This window comes from Pyxicephalus adspersus, chromosome 1 (assembly GCF_032062135.1).
Source record: "Pyxicephalus adspersus chromosome 1, UCB_Pads_2.0, whole genome shotgun sequence".
Lineage (NCBI taxonomy): Eukaryota > Metazoa > Chordata > Amphibia > Anura > Pyxicephalidae > Pyxicephalus > Pyxicephalus adspersus.
Genome location: NC_092858.1, coordinates 27664981 through 27682430, shown reverse-complemented (window position 1 = coordinate 27682430; position 17450 = coordinate 27664981). Strand labels below are relative to the sequence as shown.

Here is a 17450-nt window from a genome sequence, read left to right as displayed (position 1 = left end):
CGAATACGAATGCGCGAGCGATCATCCGATTCTGCTTGATGAATCAGGGGCACTGTTGGCGAGTTTGAAACCAGGACAACAGATTTTCTTTACAACGATTTCATTGGGATCAGATTGCAATAGTGGGAATGATATAACTCTATGGAGTACAAATGTAGTAGATCGTTGATTATTCTAATGGTCCAACTTCTCCAGTTGGTGGCCAATCATACATGGGGTTGAACACGGGGATGTTTGATGCTTATTAAATTCACAAGGGGATATGAATATCTACTGGTTCCTGTGTATCAGTTTTGGAGCAATTGTTTGAAAATCTAGACCAGACTTTCTCAACCTTTAAACATAGGGAAACCCTTGAAATATCCTTCAGGTCTTCAGGGACCCTAATCAATAATCACTATATCCACAGCTCACAGTACATTATCTTTGTGGGAAGAATGCCTCTTACATTGCTGGCCTGTGGGAAGACTATCACCCAACTAATGATAGCCAAAAAGCTCATTGGTGTCAGTTAAACTGAACTGAAAATTCCTTAAGCAATGAGCACAAATCGCTCATTAATCAACAAACCCCTAGCAACTTTTGGAGGCACCCTGGTTGAGAAACCCTGATCTCGACTGTTGCTATTTTCTTGGGCTTTATTTTAAAGCTTTTGCAAAGGACACTCTGCCTTTATGATTAAGAAATGTTTTTTAGAGTGCCACCCAATCTCTGTTTTATGACCAGATGCGAAGCCTATGCACTGCATTTTATATCTTTATGGTGGTGATCCTGTGAAGTTTACAAAGTTGGTGATTTACAAACGTGACCAAGGGAGTTTGCTAATAACATGGGAGTTTGCTAAAAGCCTATGAAAACCATGAAACTGAACCTCATCCCTACACTTTTATTATCCAATCATCAAGCTGGGGACAACCTAAATGATTTACCAAAAAGCAGTAAAAAAATGTCAGGTCACCAACAGGTCTCTAAGGAACAGGTGAGAATTAATAGAAGTTATCCAGCAGGTATAACAGCTGCCATGCCATATGGGGTTGAGATCATTTAGCTCTTTGTCTTGAGTCAATAAAAGATTTGATACAAGTATTGTGCTAGAAACAAGGTCCGTAACTGGTCCAATATACTCAATGTACTGTATTTCTTTTGTTCTTATATCAGGATCCAACTTATCGTTACTAGTATTATGCTCCATTGTTCAGCTGATTTGCATTGCTGTGATAAAGTACTGTTTTGCCAATGTACATGAAATCTATATTTCTGAACTCTCACCTCATCTCAATAGAATCAAGTACCTAAAAGTGATGAGCCCACTACTGGTGGAAGAATAAAACGTGTTGTCACATTCCTAAACAATGAGATGATCTGTTTTCTGGTATGCGTAGTTACGTTTTTAGATGTTAATGCATTGTGACTAACTGGAGTTCAGTTAAAAGAGTTCAATATGAAGCACTCAGAATGCCGTGCCCTCCATTTCTTTCTCCGAGAGCTGCTGCTTAAATACAGTATATTCAATTCAGGCATTTAAGGACACCTGACTGCTACGGTCTAACAGGCTCTAAAATAAAGGAGAATAGGATAAAAATATTGATGGTTAAAACACTTCCCACGGAATAAGTAAGCATGGCATTAAAACCAAACTCCAGACATATATTAATGCAGCTCTGTAATCATTATTACACCATTAGCTTAGTTCAAACAGGCGGCATTTGAGAATGACCAAAAATCCAGGTATGTTGGTTGCATGTGGACTTCCAGGGATTTTTCCGCTGATTGCTGCACTGATATGAATCATTTGATTATTCAATGCTGGAGGCATTATTACATTTCGTTGTAGATTTCTGTGGTTGCTGCTTGTGAATCACTGCAAGGTGAGTTTTTTGCAGGAATCTGTGCGGCCCTTTAACCTGGGCCATTTATACATTAGCAGTTGGGGATGGAGAAATGCCCAGCAGCAAACTGCTAACAAAATCTAAGCCTTAAAGTGTCACTCCATGCAAGAAGTATAGAAAGGTCGGACTGTCTATCAAAATGTTATTACTGTCTGTGTCCCCTTTGGAAAGATTCACCCCTTTACTTGGACTGGTGATCATTGTCAAATTTGTTCCCAGAACAATGAAGACACTTTCTGATGGGGATATTTTCCACGGTGAACACTAAAAGAACACACTTTTGTACTTTGGTGATTCTATTACCTTTATGTTCATTTAAAATGGGAATTGGAGGAAAAGGTTACCAATGTTACATAGAAAGCCAACAAAGTATTTATAACCTGCTATGGGTATTCATCTTTCTCTACCAAAACTACAAAATAAAGTTTTGGCTTTATATACACTGTAATGTATCTTTTAATGAAAGCTGTGTAAGAACCTGTATTTGACGTAAGGTCAGACTCTTACAGTCCCTGTATTGCAATATATAGAGCAGCCATTGTTGACCTTTTTAACATGAGGCAACTCTTGAAATAACCTTCAGGTCTCAGGGAACCCCTGCTATATTTACTATATTCACAGCTCACAGTACATTGGTATAGTGGTCAGTGGGATGAACACCTCCTACATGGCTGGCCAGTAGGAAGAACGTCAACCTTACAGATGGTCAAAAAGATAATTGGTGCCAGTGGTAACTGATCTGGGAGGTCCACTTTCTCATGGGTCAAAGAACCCCCTAGCAACCTCTGTGAATCCTGGTTGAGAAACACTGGTATAGAGTGTTAGAGGAAACATGAGCCAATCAGCTCATGGGCTGAAAAAAAACATACTGATAGAGGTGACAGCAGAGTGACAGAGATGTGCGCCCGTCATTGGGCTCGCCACTTTCACTGTTTGTTCATAGACTATGTTGGGCTCAGAATGACCTAGGACCAGAGGAAGTAGATTCAGTCATGTTGGCCATCAAATTGAGAACTTGGTGGCAGAAAAAGTACTGCTTTGAAATCTCTGGAACAAAACTGAATATTGCAGCAAAAGCTGTTTTTTTTTTTTTTGATATTTTTTAAAGGCTTTGATTTTAACCTGTTTTGTCTTGTTTTATAACTTTAAGGCATAAGCCCATTAAAACAACTATTTTAGCTCTCAGTAAGATAATTCAACTCACTTGCCTAACCTAGTCACCCTAGCAGACAATGTACTGCTATCTCATGAGTCTTCAATTAAACTATATCTCACATTTTATTTGTTCCAAACTATGATGTCCAGCAGATGATCCAAGATCATCATACATCATATCATTGTTCATGATACAAGAGAGGCTGGAGGAAAAAAGCAGTGCCGAAATGCAAAAAAAAAAAACAATTTTATTATATATATATATATATATATATATATATATATATATAAAATAAAATTATATTATATATAATAACTTGATTATTTAGTTCTAGATTTATCAATATAAAAGCCATTGCCAACCACCTAAAAGCAAATACATACTGAGATTTTAAATGTTTTAGGATTCTAAATGATTCAAGAAGTACTGAAGATGCTTTCAGAATAAAATCCGAGGTGCTGGTGACCATGTGCTACCAGAACTGATAAAGTTCACTGAACACCAACAGTTCTCCATCCTACATGCTTGCCAGGACACCAAATTTCCTCCTAAGGCTTTTGGGGGGGAATAGACCTGTGGGATCAATGTTGTGTCCTCCTGTTAAATCATGATTGGAGAAGTCTGCCGTCACCGTGGTTTAAGCACAATGGTCAAATAAGGCAACCATTCATAAATTACCTGAACTTTGTATAAAGGGATCACTAAGTACTATAACCAACATGCCCAGGCCAACTTTACAGGCACCCAGATATATTAACCTGGATCACCCAGGTTCTCCCATGATAGTCTATCTTCTTCAGTCTTGGGGAGCTTTAATAGATCAGGTTCCATGACTCACAAGCAATGAATATCTAGTAGTAGTTAGTCACGTTCAGCTGGACTTGTCCTTGTAATGTTATATATGCTTCTCAGCTCACCAAGCTTCATTAGTTCATGTGAGCTGCAAAATATCTTCTACATAAAATAAACCCAATAAAGTCCAAATAAATTTAACAAACTACTCCTAGATACACATTGATCATAACTTGTTAATGCACAAAAATTCAATTCCTTTTTTAACATAAAACAGCTATCATATATGTATTCAAATTTAAAATGTTTGCTTGAAATGAATGTACTAGGATCTTTTGAATTTTTTTGGTTTTTACTCCAAGAGGGTCTTTGACCCTCATGACCTTTTTACTATATGGGTTCCTCTAAAATTACTTTCAGGACTTCAGGGAACCCCTTTTATATTTACTATATTCATGGTTCACAGTGTATTAGGCATGGGGTTCAGGGTGAAAAACCCTCTTTACATGGCTGGCCAGTAGGAAGAATGTCACCTTAACAGATAGACAAAAAGATCATTGGTGTCACTTAAACTGACCTCAGAGGCAGGGAACCTCTGGCAACCCCTGGATTCCACAGAACCCTTATTGAGAAACACCGGTCAACAAGCCACCAAGCATTGTTTATGGTTTTGTATTAGATTATTATTATTACACAGTATTTATATAGTGCCAACATATTATGCAGTGCTGTACATAGTCATGTCCCTCAAAGGGGCTCACAATCTAATGTCCCTACCAAAGTCATATGTCTTTACCACAGTCTAAGGTAAATTTTTAGGGGGTACCCATTTAACCTAACTACATGTTTTCGATTGTGGGAGGAAACTTAGGCAAATATGGGGAGAGCCTGCAAACTCCATGCAGATAGTGTCCTGGCCGATATTTGAACCTGGGACCCAGCGCTGCAAAAGCCGGAGTGCTAACCACTGAGCCACCATGCTGCCTGTGATTACTGAAGACATCCCTGGGATCAGCTTTACGGGATAAAAGCTGGACCATGGTTTGCTTATATATCCATCCCTCGTCTTCCCAATAAATCTCAGCTTGTGATGTCTGTGGGTGCCCAATACCCTCACAGAAATATATAAGTTCTAGTAAATCCCTGACACCTTCAAGACCAATGGTCAGTAGATACTATGGTAAACCACAGATGGATGGACAATGGGTTACCAGTACCTTGAATACCTTGAGTCCAGCAGAAGTATTTTTTTTTTACAAAGTTTAAGATTTTAAGAACACGAAGGATCAATGGTCCACCATGTCCTCAAATTGTGGCACCTTATAATAGTAATACTTTACATACCATACCCATCAAATCGTCACCCAATCAGCTACAAAGGTTGGGTTGGGCAGCTGAGCGTGTTCTCTAATGTCTATGGCCACTTTTAGACAATCGTAGTGTGTTGTATTAATGTTCCAACTGAACAAACAAACCCTCTGTCTCTGCAGTGTTGTGGGTGTGTTGGCGGCTGGACAGAATACTCCCATTGCATGGGGAGGTTATGGGACTGGGACGGGTTCCTTCACCCAGTGTGACTGAATGTAGCTGATGAAGCCAGCTACCCCTTTTGTGATCTCTTTGGTACTGATGAGCTTTTTAAGCTTTGTCCCTAGCTAGCCGCCCATGCAAGTGGGCTGGAAAGAGGAGGTCTTGGTGTGAGGTGTGCTGCACAAAAACAAAAGTGGGTGTCACATAAAAATGACAAGTTTGTGTTTCTGTTTTTAGTGATTGTGTAGAATGAAAGCCAGACACAGACAATGTTGATGCTGCTGGGCTGTGTGTCAGTGTTTATTCCTGCACCTGCCAGTAACTTTAACTTCGCTCCCATGCTGCATTATTTTCTTCAAGGGCGTTCGCCCTACTTTGTAAAGAAAAATAAATATTTACCGGCATCTGGGAATGGCTACGCATGCTTTACCAGACCTAAAGCCTGCAATGAAAATGTTACAATGATCACATCATGTGATATATAGATAATAATGATCACAAAACTGAACATATAAAAAATATCAATATTTGACATATATTCAATAAACATCATATATTTAACTGGCATTCCAGGCAAACAATGGGATCAACATGACAGCCAGCATATTTTTTTAAATATTGTTTCCTGCTATAATTTTTTCAAATATGATTTGAAATACTATAATATATAAAATATTATAATTTGAAAATATTTAAATTTCTCCAAAGATTATACTAAAAACCTGTCATTTATAGATAGTTCAAAAGAAAATAAATTTAACATAAAATTTCAACAGCTACACTTTAAAGGAAAACGACGCACAGTTTTTCTCAGTGCAGTTTTTTCATTCAAGTCTCACATAACTTTCACTTAAAATCCATGGTTTTGTTTTATAGTTTTATCCTTTAGTAATATTAATAATGTTATTATTATTAATATTATTATTAATAATAATAATAATAATAATATTAATAATAGTAATAAACAGGATTAATATAGCATCAACATATTATGCAGCGCTGTACATTAAATAAGGTTGCAAATGACAGACAGATACAGACAGAGACATGAGACATGACATTAGGAGGAAAGGACCCTGTCCTGAAGAGCTTACAATCTAGGAGGTGGGGGAAGTATCACACAATTGGAGGGGAGATATGTAGTGATGGGAAGTAGTGAAAGTTTTAGGAGTCGGAAAAAGACAGGTGGGCAAGTTTGAAAAAATGGGTTTTGAGCGCTCTTTAAAATGAACAGAAAGTAGGAGCAAGCCGAATAGGACGAAGAAGACCATTCCAGAGAGTTGGGGCAGCTCTAGGGAAGTCTTGTATCCGTGCGTGTGATGAGGTTATGAGTGAGGAAGTCATTAGGAGGTCATTGGAGGAGGAAAGAGAGCGGCTGGGGGAGTATTTTTTTACTAAGTCAGAAATGTAAGTGGGACAATAACTGTGTAGGGATTTGAAGGCAAAGCACAGGAGCTTAAATTTGATTCTAAGGTGAAATGGAAGCCAATGGAGAGAACTACAAAGAGATGCCCTGGAAGAGGAGCGGAGGGAAGGATGGATGAGTCTGGCTGCAGCATATGTGAATATGGGGAGAACATGCAAACTCCATGCAGATATTGTCCTGGCCAAGATTTGAACCTTGGACCCAGAGATGCAGAGGTGACAGTGCTAACCACTGAGCATCATTTTACCTTCATACTTTTTCAGCATATTGTAATAATTAAGTGGCTGGTTTAGAAAAGCAAATATACAAAATAAATATAGAAAGCCAAATGTTGGGGCCCAGACTCGTGTTTACTCATGGTTGCATTATGCAAGGTAACTTTTTAATTACTAAAATGACTAACTGCAGTGCTCTTGTCAGATGCTGGGAGCAGGGAGATGAAACTCTTGTGCTCATGTGTAGGATATATATTATCTGTGGCTGGCCAATAGCTGAGGACAAATGACTGCAGTCATGGAGGAAATTTGAGGCAAATGAGGCAAAAAGAGGATCACTGGATCACTGGAGGGGGCATGAAGGTCGGTCACCTATAATCTGTATTCTTGCACATAAAAGTAAGAGCTCCAAGGGCCCCCTACTATGTACAGCTGCATTTTGTGACTTATACTGTCCATGTCTAGTAAGTCTATTTATCATTAGGAGTAATGAAGATATACAAAGAATGCTAAACTACAATAAGAAAGCAGATTTCTCATTTCACCTCAAGCAGAACAATAAAAGATGAATGCTTATAGGCTGTTATGGATCACTACATGGATTCTAGGTGTTCTAACACTTCCTTGTCTTCTTCTGCTGCCCTATATACAGATCAGAGCTGTCCATAGACAGGCAGAATGACAGGAGGAGTCTATAGTATGTTCATGCAGTGCCAATACTAGCACAAGAGTTCTGCACAACCAACATGGGCTGTGATTTAATATGGTAAGTCCTCCATACAGCTGCTCACAAATCATGCCATTGACAGGTCCTTTTCAATTTGAAGAGCTGAAAGATCCAAACAATTTTAGAAACGTCAGCATCTGATATTTCCAGATGTATCTGATGCTATATTCCCCCACCAACCACCACATCACTTTAGTTGTGTAATGGCACATTGGTGGCATAATTGCCACTGGGTCACAGTCTTTTTTTAAGTTACACTGATTTTCTTTTCTTTGTTTTATTTATTTTTTTAAATAGAAATACAGCTTTACAGTATGGGACTTTAAAGAAGCACCAAGACAGCATTTCTGCACCATCCATTATAATTATTAATAATATTATTATTTTTTATATATTATTTTAATTGTAAATGTTTAAGAAAACAGCAAGGGAGCATAAAAAATGCAATATGTTGGTGTTCCATAGTTTATTATTATTATTATTATTAATATTATTAATAATAATAATAATAATATTAGTCATGATAATAATAATAAAAATGTTGAGAAATATGTAAAACAAACAAAAAACACAGTAAATAATAAAAAAGAACAGTGGCAGAAACTTGAGAAAAATTTATACATTTTCCCCTTCAACCAATGAGTTACAATCAGTTAAAGAGCCTGAAAACAAAAAGTAACATTGTTGGTGTAAAATGTAATTTTACCTGTTTCTAAATAAGGAAAAAAAGTCAATTAGGAAAATGTATTCTGACAACATCTGGATATCAAAGCAGAGTTCCAAGGAAAACTCAAAGCTTTGGGTTTACTATGAATACAATAAAAAGAGGAAATAAAAAGAAACCATAAAACTGTCATTCCTTTTCACTATTAGTTTCTCTTTTTGAACGAATTCTGCTGTTGGCTTGCAGCTGTTTTTGTATATTGCCCCCTCTGGTGGTCACAAGCAGCATTGCAACATTTTAAAAAGAGCTAAAACAAAACTCTTGTGTTATTTCTATTTTCTTATGTAATTTTCTATTAGTGTGTAGTTGAGAAGGGATTGTAAATCATAGAAAAAAATTACCAAATTTGAATGAATAAGTCACTGCTATGTTTTTCTCTTAGAAATCTACGTACATTTATTGAAAGTCAGTCTACATTGGGATGTATTTATAATACTGGGAATCTGACATTCCCTCAAACATTCCCTGATAAGAGGCATCAAATGTCATTGAAAGACATTGACCTGGATTATTCCACACAAATTGTGTATGTGGCAGGGTGACAACTTAGGAGAGCAATTGGGGGAGAGTTGTCACCTTATATGAGATAGTGCCTAAACAAAGATCTTCATGTTCTATTCACCAGATACTATTTTATAAGGGTTAAATACATAAAAACTGGACAGACACTGGTTGATAGTTTGATGGGTTCTACATTGGATTCAAAACAGTTGAAAGAAGAATGAAGTTTATTATTATGTTTATTATAGGATTATTCATTCTTTACATAGGTAGGAGCTCAGATGGGGTGTGGAGGAAAGTGGCCGGCAATCCTTTTTATTTTCTGTACTGCACATTGAATACTGCAGAGCAACCAGACAATCAGCAACCAACAGGAGTGCTCCCTGTTATATATATAACAACACACCATGCCTGTTATCATGGTAAATATCAGGGGAGTGCTGCTATAGGCTGGAAGAACTTTGTGTTGTATTTATTGCACACTATAGTAAATAAATAAATATATATTAAAAAAGACAAATATCAGATGAAGCAACACTTCCCACTGATATTTAGGCAGATTTCTACTGTGATGCTGAGCAGTACATGACTTTGCCAGAAAATCAACTAGCATGCCATGCAAAAATGTGTATATAGGATTTTAGTAATCAGGTTTAGATAGCTTTGTAGCCTTTCTGGATTTAAAACCAATAGAAATGTCCATGCCACCTAAACAATATGGGCTCTGTTTATGAAACAGGGAATCAGACATTTCCTCCAACATTCCCTTATCTTCCAAGTACATGTGTTTTAATTGCAGTAATTGATTCCTACCAGGGAATGTATGAGGGAATGTCAGATTCCCTGCTTTATAAATAGAGCCCAATGTAAATAGGTGTTCCTAGTTTGACTTTGAATTTGATTTTGATATAATATTCCTTGCCCTCACCTATGTGTATATAGCTCAGTGTCTTGTGAAATGTATAAGTGAAATAATCTTTTGACTAGTGATATCGTAGATCAGCATTTCTTAACCTTTATAACATGAGGGGGCCCATGGAATAACTTTCAGGACTCAGGGACCCCCTGCTATAATCACTTCATCTACAGCTCTCAGTACATTAGTGTGGTGCTCAGTGGGAAGAACTGACACTAATGATCTTTTGGCTATCTGTAAGGGTTTTACCCTGATAAAAAGGTTGAAAACACTGATTTAAGATATCCATATCAAATGATTAAATATATGTGACTGGTGAATGTTTTCAAGATCAGTTTATATTATTTTTAGATTTTTTTATTGTAATCTGTATAGATGTGCATGTGGCAGCCAGATTTATCTGATATATATATATATCATTTGCTCTTTGTTCAGACTGAGCCTACAGGTGGAGGAAAACTACTAAAAATTTCCACAAATTCAATATTATGGGTTATTCACATAATGATGTACTATATCAACAAGTTAGTACACCCTTGGCATTAAAAGAAGCAGAAATACCTTTTTGAAGAACTCTTCACCACTCCTCCATGCAAAACACCTTGTGCTACAAAATATTAATGGATTTCTTTACGTAAGTGGCCTGTTACAAATCCCCCTACAATATTAAATAGAGTTCACATCAGGGTTAAAAAAGGCCAATCAATATTCCTCAATTTCTTCATTTTTAGCCATTCCTGGGTGGATTTGCTAGTTTGCTTCAAATCATTGTCAAGATTAAAGATTCTTTTCTAAATCAGAACAGATGGTTTTACATTCTCATCAAAGCAAACTTTGACATAATCAAAAATGTATATAGTTGGCTCAAAGTCTGCAAACTTCTCAGGCCCTGAAGTAGTAAAGTAGCCACAAACCATGACAAATATCACCACCATGCTTTACAGTTGGCATTGTTCTTTTGTAATGCTGTTTTGCAAGGGTATTTTCACTTAACGTTTGTGAATGTATTTAAAATTCACCAACCCAATCATGTGCATGAAAATCTGATTTTTTGCTTGTGTGGGAGAGCTTTCCCTCATTCACTAAGCAAAGTGAATTATACCTTTCAGGGGGAAGGATAATTGACTTTGCTAGGTGAACAGACTAAATTCCTTCAGGACATCCACCCATTGATCTAGAAGGCCTGGTTGACTATATGGTCAATAGTAAACTGTAGCATCTGCTAGTGCAAATTGGTGGTAAAACCTTTGTATAGTTCCTGGGCCTAATTTAATTGGTTAGTCCTAGACAAATTACCAGTTGTTTAACCTCTATGTGACTTGATTATTATTTTCCTCCCAGTAAAATGATTCATTTCAAATACTTTGGCCATCATTCCGCAGTGTTGCTCAGACATTCCTTGTTTTCTTGCATTAGGATGCACAGCAGAGAGGTACAAAGCAAGAAGAATTCCCTGGGAACCACCTCTGACATTCACCGGCCAAATAATACTTCCCACTGTGTATCATAACAACAAACGTGATATTTACATTGATCTTTGTTAAGGTTCACAGATGTAATCATTCCCATTGGCTGATGGTTGTCAGATGTTGGACTGCCTCTGTGAACCATAAACCAATAGTAATGCAACCCACTGTGTACCTTAACAACGGACTTGGTCTTTACATTGGCCACTGTTAAAGTACACAGCAGGAGGGATCATTTCCAAAAATCCTCTTGCTGATGAAGCCTAATGATTGCCTACAGTATTTAGTTCAAATTGACGAAACGGCTTACAATCTGATTATGCAATCTTGTTTCAATCCACCAATAATATTCTGTGCAAGCACCTGCCTGACTGCATAGAAATAGTTCTTTAGGCAGACCCCCACCTTTCAAATTTATAGCTGTTCAAACACACATCCTTTGATTTGCTGCAACTATGCAATATGAGGTCTTTTGTAAGCAATCTATTCATTTCGAATCCAATTAGACAGACCCTTGTACTACACCAGTGGTAATAGATTGCACATTTATACTAAAATGTGTATAGTGAATATGGAGGAGATTGTACAATCAGATTGTAACATGGATAGTGAACACAAAGGAGATTTTATAGTTAGATTGTAGCATGGATGGTGAATATAGTGTGAAAAGTCAGCCAGATCATCTTTGCAAACACAGAATGGTATTATATGTGAAATGCTCTATACATACGTGTTCCATGTATACAAAGATCTGGATGTACCAATCTCCTGGCGGAGACAAAACACTATATAAGGCTGTATGAGACAAGTTTAAATAAATGCTACAAATCCAAAAAAATTCACTTGAATACAAAATATATATAAAAAAAGTCTAAATAGAGTATAAATAGAGAAAAATACTAATATAATGATTGTAAAATAATGATGTGATGAATAAGTCAATGACATAACATGAGCTCTTTGCACGGTGCTTGTGAGGGTACATCAGTGGTGCCACCATATAACGTCCCACCACTGGCGATAACTAGAAGTGAACCATCACCGACCATTTCACAAGCTCTGACTTGTTTTATTCCATAATTACAAAACAATCCTTCTGCAACATTTGCCACAAAACAGATGCCATTGTCAGCACGCACATTAAAAAGTGCAATCTGCTTTGAAGTTGTTTTTTTTTTCTTTCCCCTAATGGCTGTAAAGTGAAAGAAAGTGTCTTCCTATTTCTTAATTCAATCATAGAAAGGAGGCTTGGTAAAAAGCCCACAGATTTCGCCCAAAGTGTGACAGAGTTCTCTTTGTGTTTGCTTATCCTCTGCTGTCACACACTTTAATTCGCTCCTCTTTATCAGGCATTCAAAACTTTCTTCAATGACATTCAATAAGGTTCAAACTGCAGAAGAAAAAAAAAACTGGTTATTTTTGAGATATTCTTCCCAGTAGCTTTGGCTGGGTGTCCATTGAAGGGGGGGAGTTAACTCTTTTGCCCCCAGGCGGCTCTGCAGGAACCTTGCCTGAGGGTGGGGAGGACTGCAGGTGCAAAACTGGTTTTCTGCCCCCTAAAGCACATAATATGGTCATTTTATCCGCCGCTTATCCATCTTCTCAGCATCAGTCCATCAATTATGCAAAGCAATGGTTTTTTTGTGCCTTAATAGCCCATATCATTATTAATATGTATTACCTGTTAAACAGATTTATATATACTAATACTCTCTAAATGAATATATTACATGTGGGTCCCTGTGGAATAGGTCTTATTTTCTGCTTGTTTTGTGTGAAACATATCGTGTGCAGACTCTTCTCTCTGCACACAATGTGCTAACTCTGCATTCAGACAAAAGCTGGACTTTCCATCGCCAAAATAGACCCGAATAACAAATATTAACATATTTTGGTGAAATGAACAGTTTTTGGATATGAAATACCTGCTAAAAAAACAAGTAGGCCTGATTTACTAAGAGGGTCCTAAATGTTATATAATGTTTAGGGATGCTTGATTCCAATTTTTAAATCCTCATTTATTGTATATATATATGAAATAGATTCATGTTGCTGGGAGCTATGTGCCCCAAACTTTGTGAAGTCAGGCATGTATTCCCATGGTGGCTTTACCAGCCTATGTATATATTACCTCTACTTACAGAAAGATTTCATTTTGCTCTCATACATTACACCTTCTATATTTTAAATTGAAGAATAATATTTTATATTTTTCTAATAACACTATAAAATGTCAGCAAAAAAATGATTTGCACACTTTCAGCTAACAATCTTTTTAGATTTCATTAAATGTTCTGTAGAACTCAGTGCAAAATTTTTACAATCCCAGTCAATTTCTAAGACTACTTGGGATCTGTTTAAAATATATGTGATTCGATGTCAAATATATGTGATTCCATGAGATCATTGAGATTCTATGTAAAACAGCTTGGTTCAAATTCTCCTAATTTAATATATTTCCTAATTAAATGGTAACACATGTGGCCAAATTAGAGATCATTTAATAGAATTAAATACAATTATTTTATAATCATGATTTCTTTATGTTTTAAAGCACTTTGCAGATTGATTTTTTTTCATTAAGTGGAAATGATTGTAATGGATATGTAAAATTGTGGCATTAAAGTGAGTTAAAGAAATATTGGCATGTTATCTATTTAAATACTTATATTGTTATGAAAAAATAATCTATGACATGTATTTCTTTGTGTATTTATAAATCTAATTATATTTCCAAACATTTATATCTGAAGGCTGGTGATACTGTATACTATTTCCTTAAGACATAACAAATATTTGTAATCTAACCTTTTTTCATGATAATATAAAAAGAATAAGATACTTTGTGTCTATTTGTAATCTTTATATTTGTATCAATGTCTCCCTCTGCCTGTTTGTATATACGATCAGGGGGATTGCAACAAGCTAACTTGCCATACAGCCAAGACTGCACAGTTCATTCTTTTATATACTTTTCACCAAAATATTTAATTTTCTTTTAATTCACAGATTGATGTTTTTACATTTTTACTTTAAAGTATGCCAGTTCTTTTAAATATGTGTGTTATATTTATTAAAGCCGTTTGTTTAACCTATTAAAAAATATTTAATTAACCATAGCTACATGGCTGAACATTAAACCTTTCTTATATAAATGCTTAAGGATCCAGAACTGTTTAATTTTGTTAGAAACAAGAGATAATACTGAAGTGTATGTTATATTAAGATACATATATTTTTTATATGTGTTTAATATACATAGAAATAAGTGTGTGCTTATGTGCATATTTGTGTCTTTGTATCTATGTGCAAGTATCCATCTAATCTGTTTGTCTATTTCAAGTATCCATCTATCTTCTTTTATTCATATATTCATCTATTTTTCTATGTATAAGACCATCTATATTACAGCTTCTATCTATTCTGTCTATTGCAAGTAACTATCTGTATATATTTTTTTATCTTTGTATGCATTTATTGTATCTTTCTATATCTCTATATGGCTTCACATTTTCAGTTATTGATGATAAAAAAAAACTGAAAAAGGATACAAAGAAATATACATATGTGGTTTTATTGAACATTTAGTAGCATTATGCAATCTTTCTAATATGTTTTATGTCTATATGTTTTATGTCTTATTTAAATTATGATAAAAAAGAATGAAATTATATATAGAGCGAGGAGAGGAGACTTACTAAAAATAATACAAAGGTTCCAAATGTTGATTTTTTTTATTTGTCTCTCTAAACATAATTTTAATTTAAGTCTGCACTCTGGAATAAATATATAGAATATACTGTAATCCGGGATGGAGAGATCCAGGGCTGTTCTCACTTATGGGGAGTGCAATGAAGCAGGATTCTACAGGTGGCTGAAGAATAGAGAATAGAGCTGACCCTTAACACGCTTCCAATAATACCCAAACACTATTTTCATATATCAGCAATGGGGTGAACCTGCTTATATTCAGCAACGCAAAATGCAGAGAGATAAAAGAATATTAAATAGCCAGGGAATAGGAAAATAAATCCCAGAGAGGGGAGATGAGGGTGGGAGACGGCCTGGGTGGGGCTGACAAGAATAGAGTACATTATGCAGTTCATTTAGTTAACAAGTGAAATAATGAAGAAGCGTGCAGAGGGAATGCCAAGAGAAAAGCCACAAAAAGAGGCTATTGAGAGTGCTGGGCGCATCACATGGCGAGGAGAAGACTATATAAGTTGTGGGAGTGGAGTTTCAGCACCACACTGCTGGCCAGCACCCTCCTGAGCTCAGCTCTCTGGAGACCCTCAGAGGACAACTCACATTGGGGATTTGGAGGCAGCAAACCAGGGCTGAACACAGACACTTCTCCCAGAAGCAAATCATACAAGCAGAGCAATGCACATAGCATTCCAAGCCTAGAGCGCAGCACCCAAGACGCAGAGCGCAGCACCTAATACGCAGAGCGCAGCACCCAAGACGCAGAGCGCAGCACCCAAGACGCAGCAACTTTGCTTCTCCAACATTTCAGAATATTACAGAACTTTACCTCCAGGACTTCCAGAGCCTGCAGCAATGCCTCGCTCCTTCCTAGTAGACTCCCTCATCCTAAGGGAATCCAACGAGAAGAAGGATGAGAACAGCCCCCCACTGTTCCCCTATGCAGTGCACCCCTCTCACCCCTTGCATGGACTGTCTGCTGGCTCTTGCCACTCTCGCAAATCAGGACTGCTGTGCGTGTGCCCAATGTGTGTGGCAACCTCCCAGCTCCATACCCCTCCACCGGGCATCCCACTGATCAAGGCATCGTTCTCCTCCTTCAGTTCCCAGTATTGCCCATCAGGCATTGGCAGGCAGCATTCAGGATCCTCACCCCTAAACCTGAGCCATGGTCCAGCCTTATACCAGGCGGCATACCCGATGCCAGATCCCAGACAATTCCATTGCATTTCAGTCGGTAAGTAACTTGGCACAAAGTTTATGATTTATCCTTGTTAGTTTTTATATGAACTATTTTTGTATGGATTGTTTAGTATTCAGTTACATAAATGGTATATTTTATATTTTTTTTCTTGCATAATGTGCAATCTAAAGTTTTGTAAGAGTAAAAATCAAAAGATTTTTGTTACCGAACTCCATGAGTTTAGCATTAATTGTGTGCCAAAGCAGCCCATGCGTTAGCAATGTTAAGCAATGTAGCTTTAGTGCCAACAGCTTAGCTTAGCCAGGGGTCCTCACCCCAGAATGTAATGTCACCTGCTAAGACAGAGCTTGTTGGCATGATCATTGATGGTTGTTCTTCTCCCTTCCAGACACATCTCCCAGCCAGTTACCCAGCAGTAAGAGGATGCGCACAGCTTTCACCAGCACCCAGCTCCTGGAACTGGAGAGGGAATTTGCCTCCAACATGTACCTGTCCAGGCTCAGGCGCATAGAGATCGCTACCTACCTCAACCTGTCCGAGAAACAGGTGAAGATCTGGTTCCAGAACAGAAGGGTCAAGCACAAGAAAGAAGGGAAAGGCAGCTCACACAGGGGCAGCCCCCACAACTGCAAATGTTCCTCATTCCCATCTGCAAAGTGCCTGGAGGATGAAGAAGATGATGACTTGGCCATGTCCCCTTCCTCTTCAGATAAGGAGGACAGAGATCTTTCTCCAAGCCCATAATCCCACCATCAAAGCATAGACTTTGCATCTACTGTGTATATACTGTACAGAACTCAAAATACCAATTCTTGACCCAAAAGCTTGATTTTTTCTTGTAGGTATCGGGCAGTAATTGTCTATCAGTCCAGTTCTAAGGCTGCAGATATCTTGTATGTCTAGAGAGTGACCCTTTACCTGCATATAATTCCTATCCACACATTGCGCCAAAACTGGCCACCAATCTCTGTAAACAGCTCTGAAACCTGGCTGTCTTTGTAAGATATGTCTCCATGTATGGTTTCTGTATATTATATATATTTATTTATTTATGTATAAGAAATAAAATCATTTTTTTTTCCACAAAAAAAATAAGAATTTGGTGTCCTATTATGGTAAATTTGTCATTGCTGAATTGCTATACCTATTCAATGAGAGGAGAATACATCAATAATTTCAATGTATAGATATTGTAATGT

General features: G+C 37.1%; 1 protein-coding gene across 1 annotated transcript; it reads left to right on the top strand.

Moving 5' to 3' along the window:
* Window positions 1-15902: 15902 nt before the first annotated feature.
* Window positions 15903-16995, top strand: GSX1 (GS homeobox 1). The gene is made up of 2 exons (XM_072431671.1): window positions 15903-16284; window positions 16640-16995. The coding sequence occupies exons 1-2, from the start codon at window positions 15903-15905 to the stop codon at window positions 16993-16995; spliced, it is 738 nt and encodes a 245-aa protein (XP_072287772.1).
* The last annotated feature ends 455 nt before the right edge of the window (window positions 16996-17450 follow it).

Bases quoted from the DNA above. Each gene is read 5' to 3' on its own strand.
- GSX1 (XM_072431671.1), top strand. From the start codon at position 15,903: ATGCCTCGCTCCTTCCTAGTAGACTCCCTCATCCTAAGGGAATCCAAC. The intron at 16,285-16,639 runs GTAAGTAACTTG...TCTCCCTTCCAG, and splicing joins ATTCCATTGCATTTCAGTCG to ACACATCTCCCAGCCAGTTA.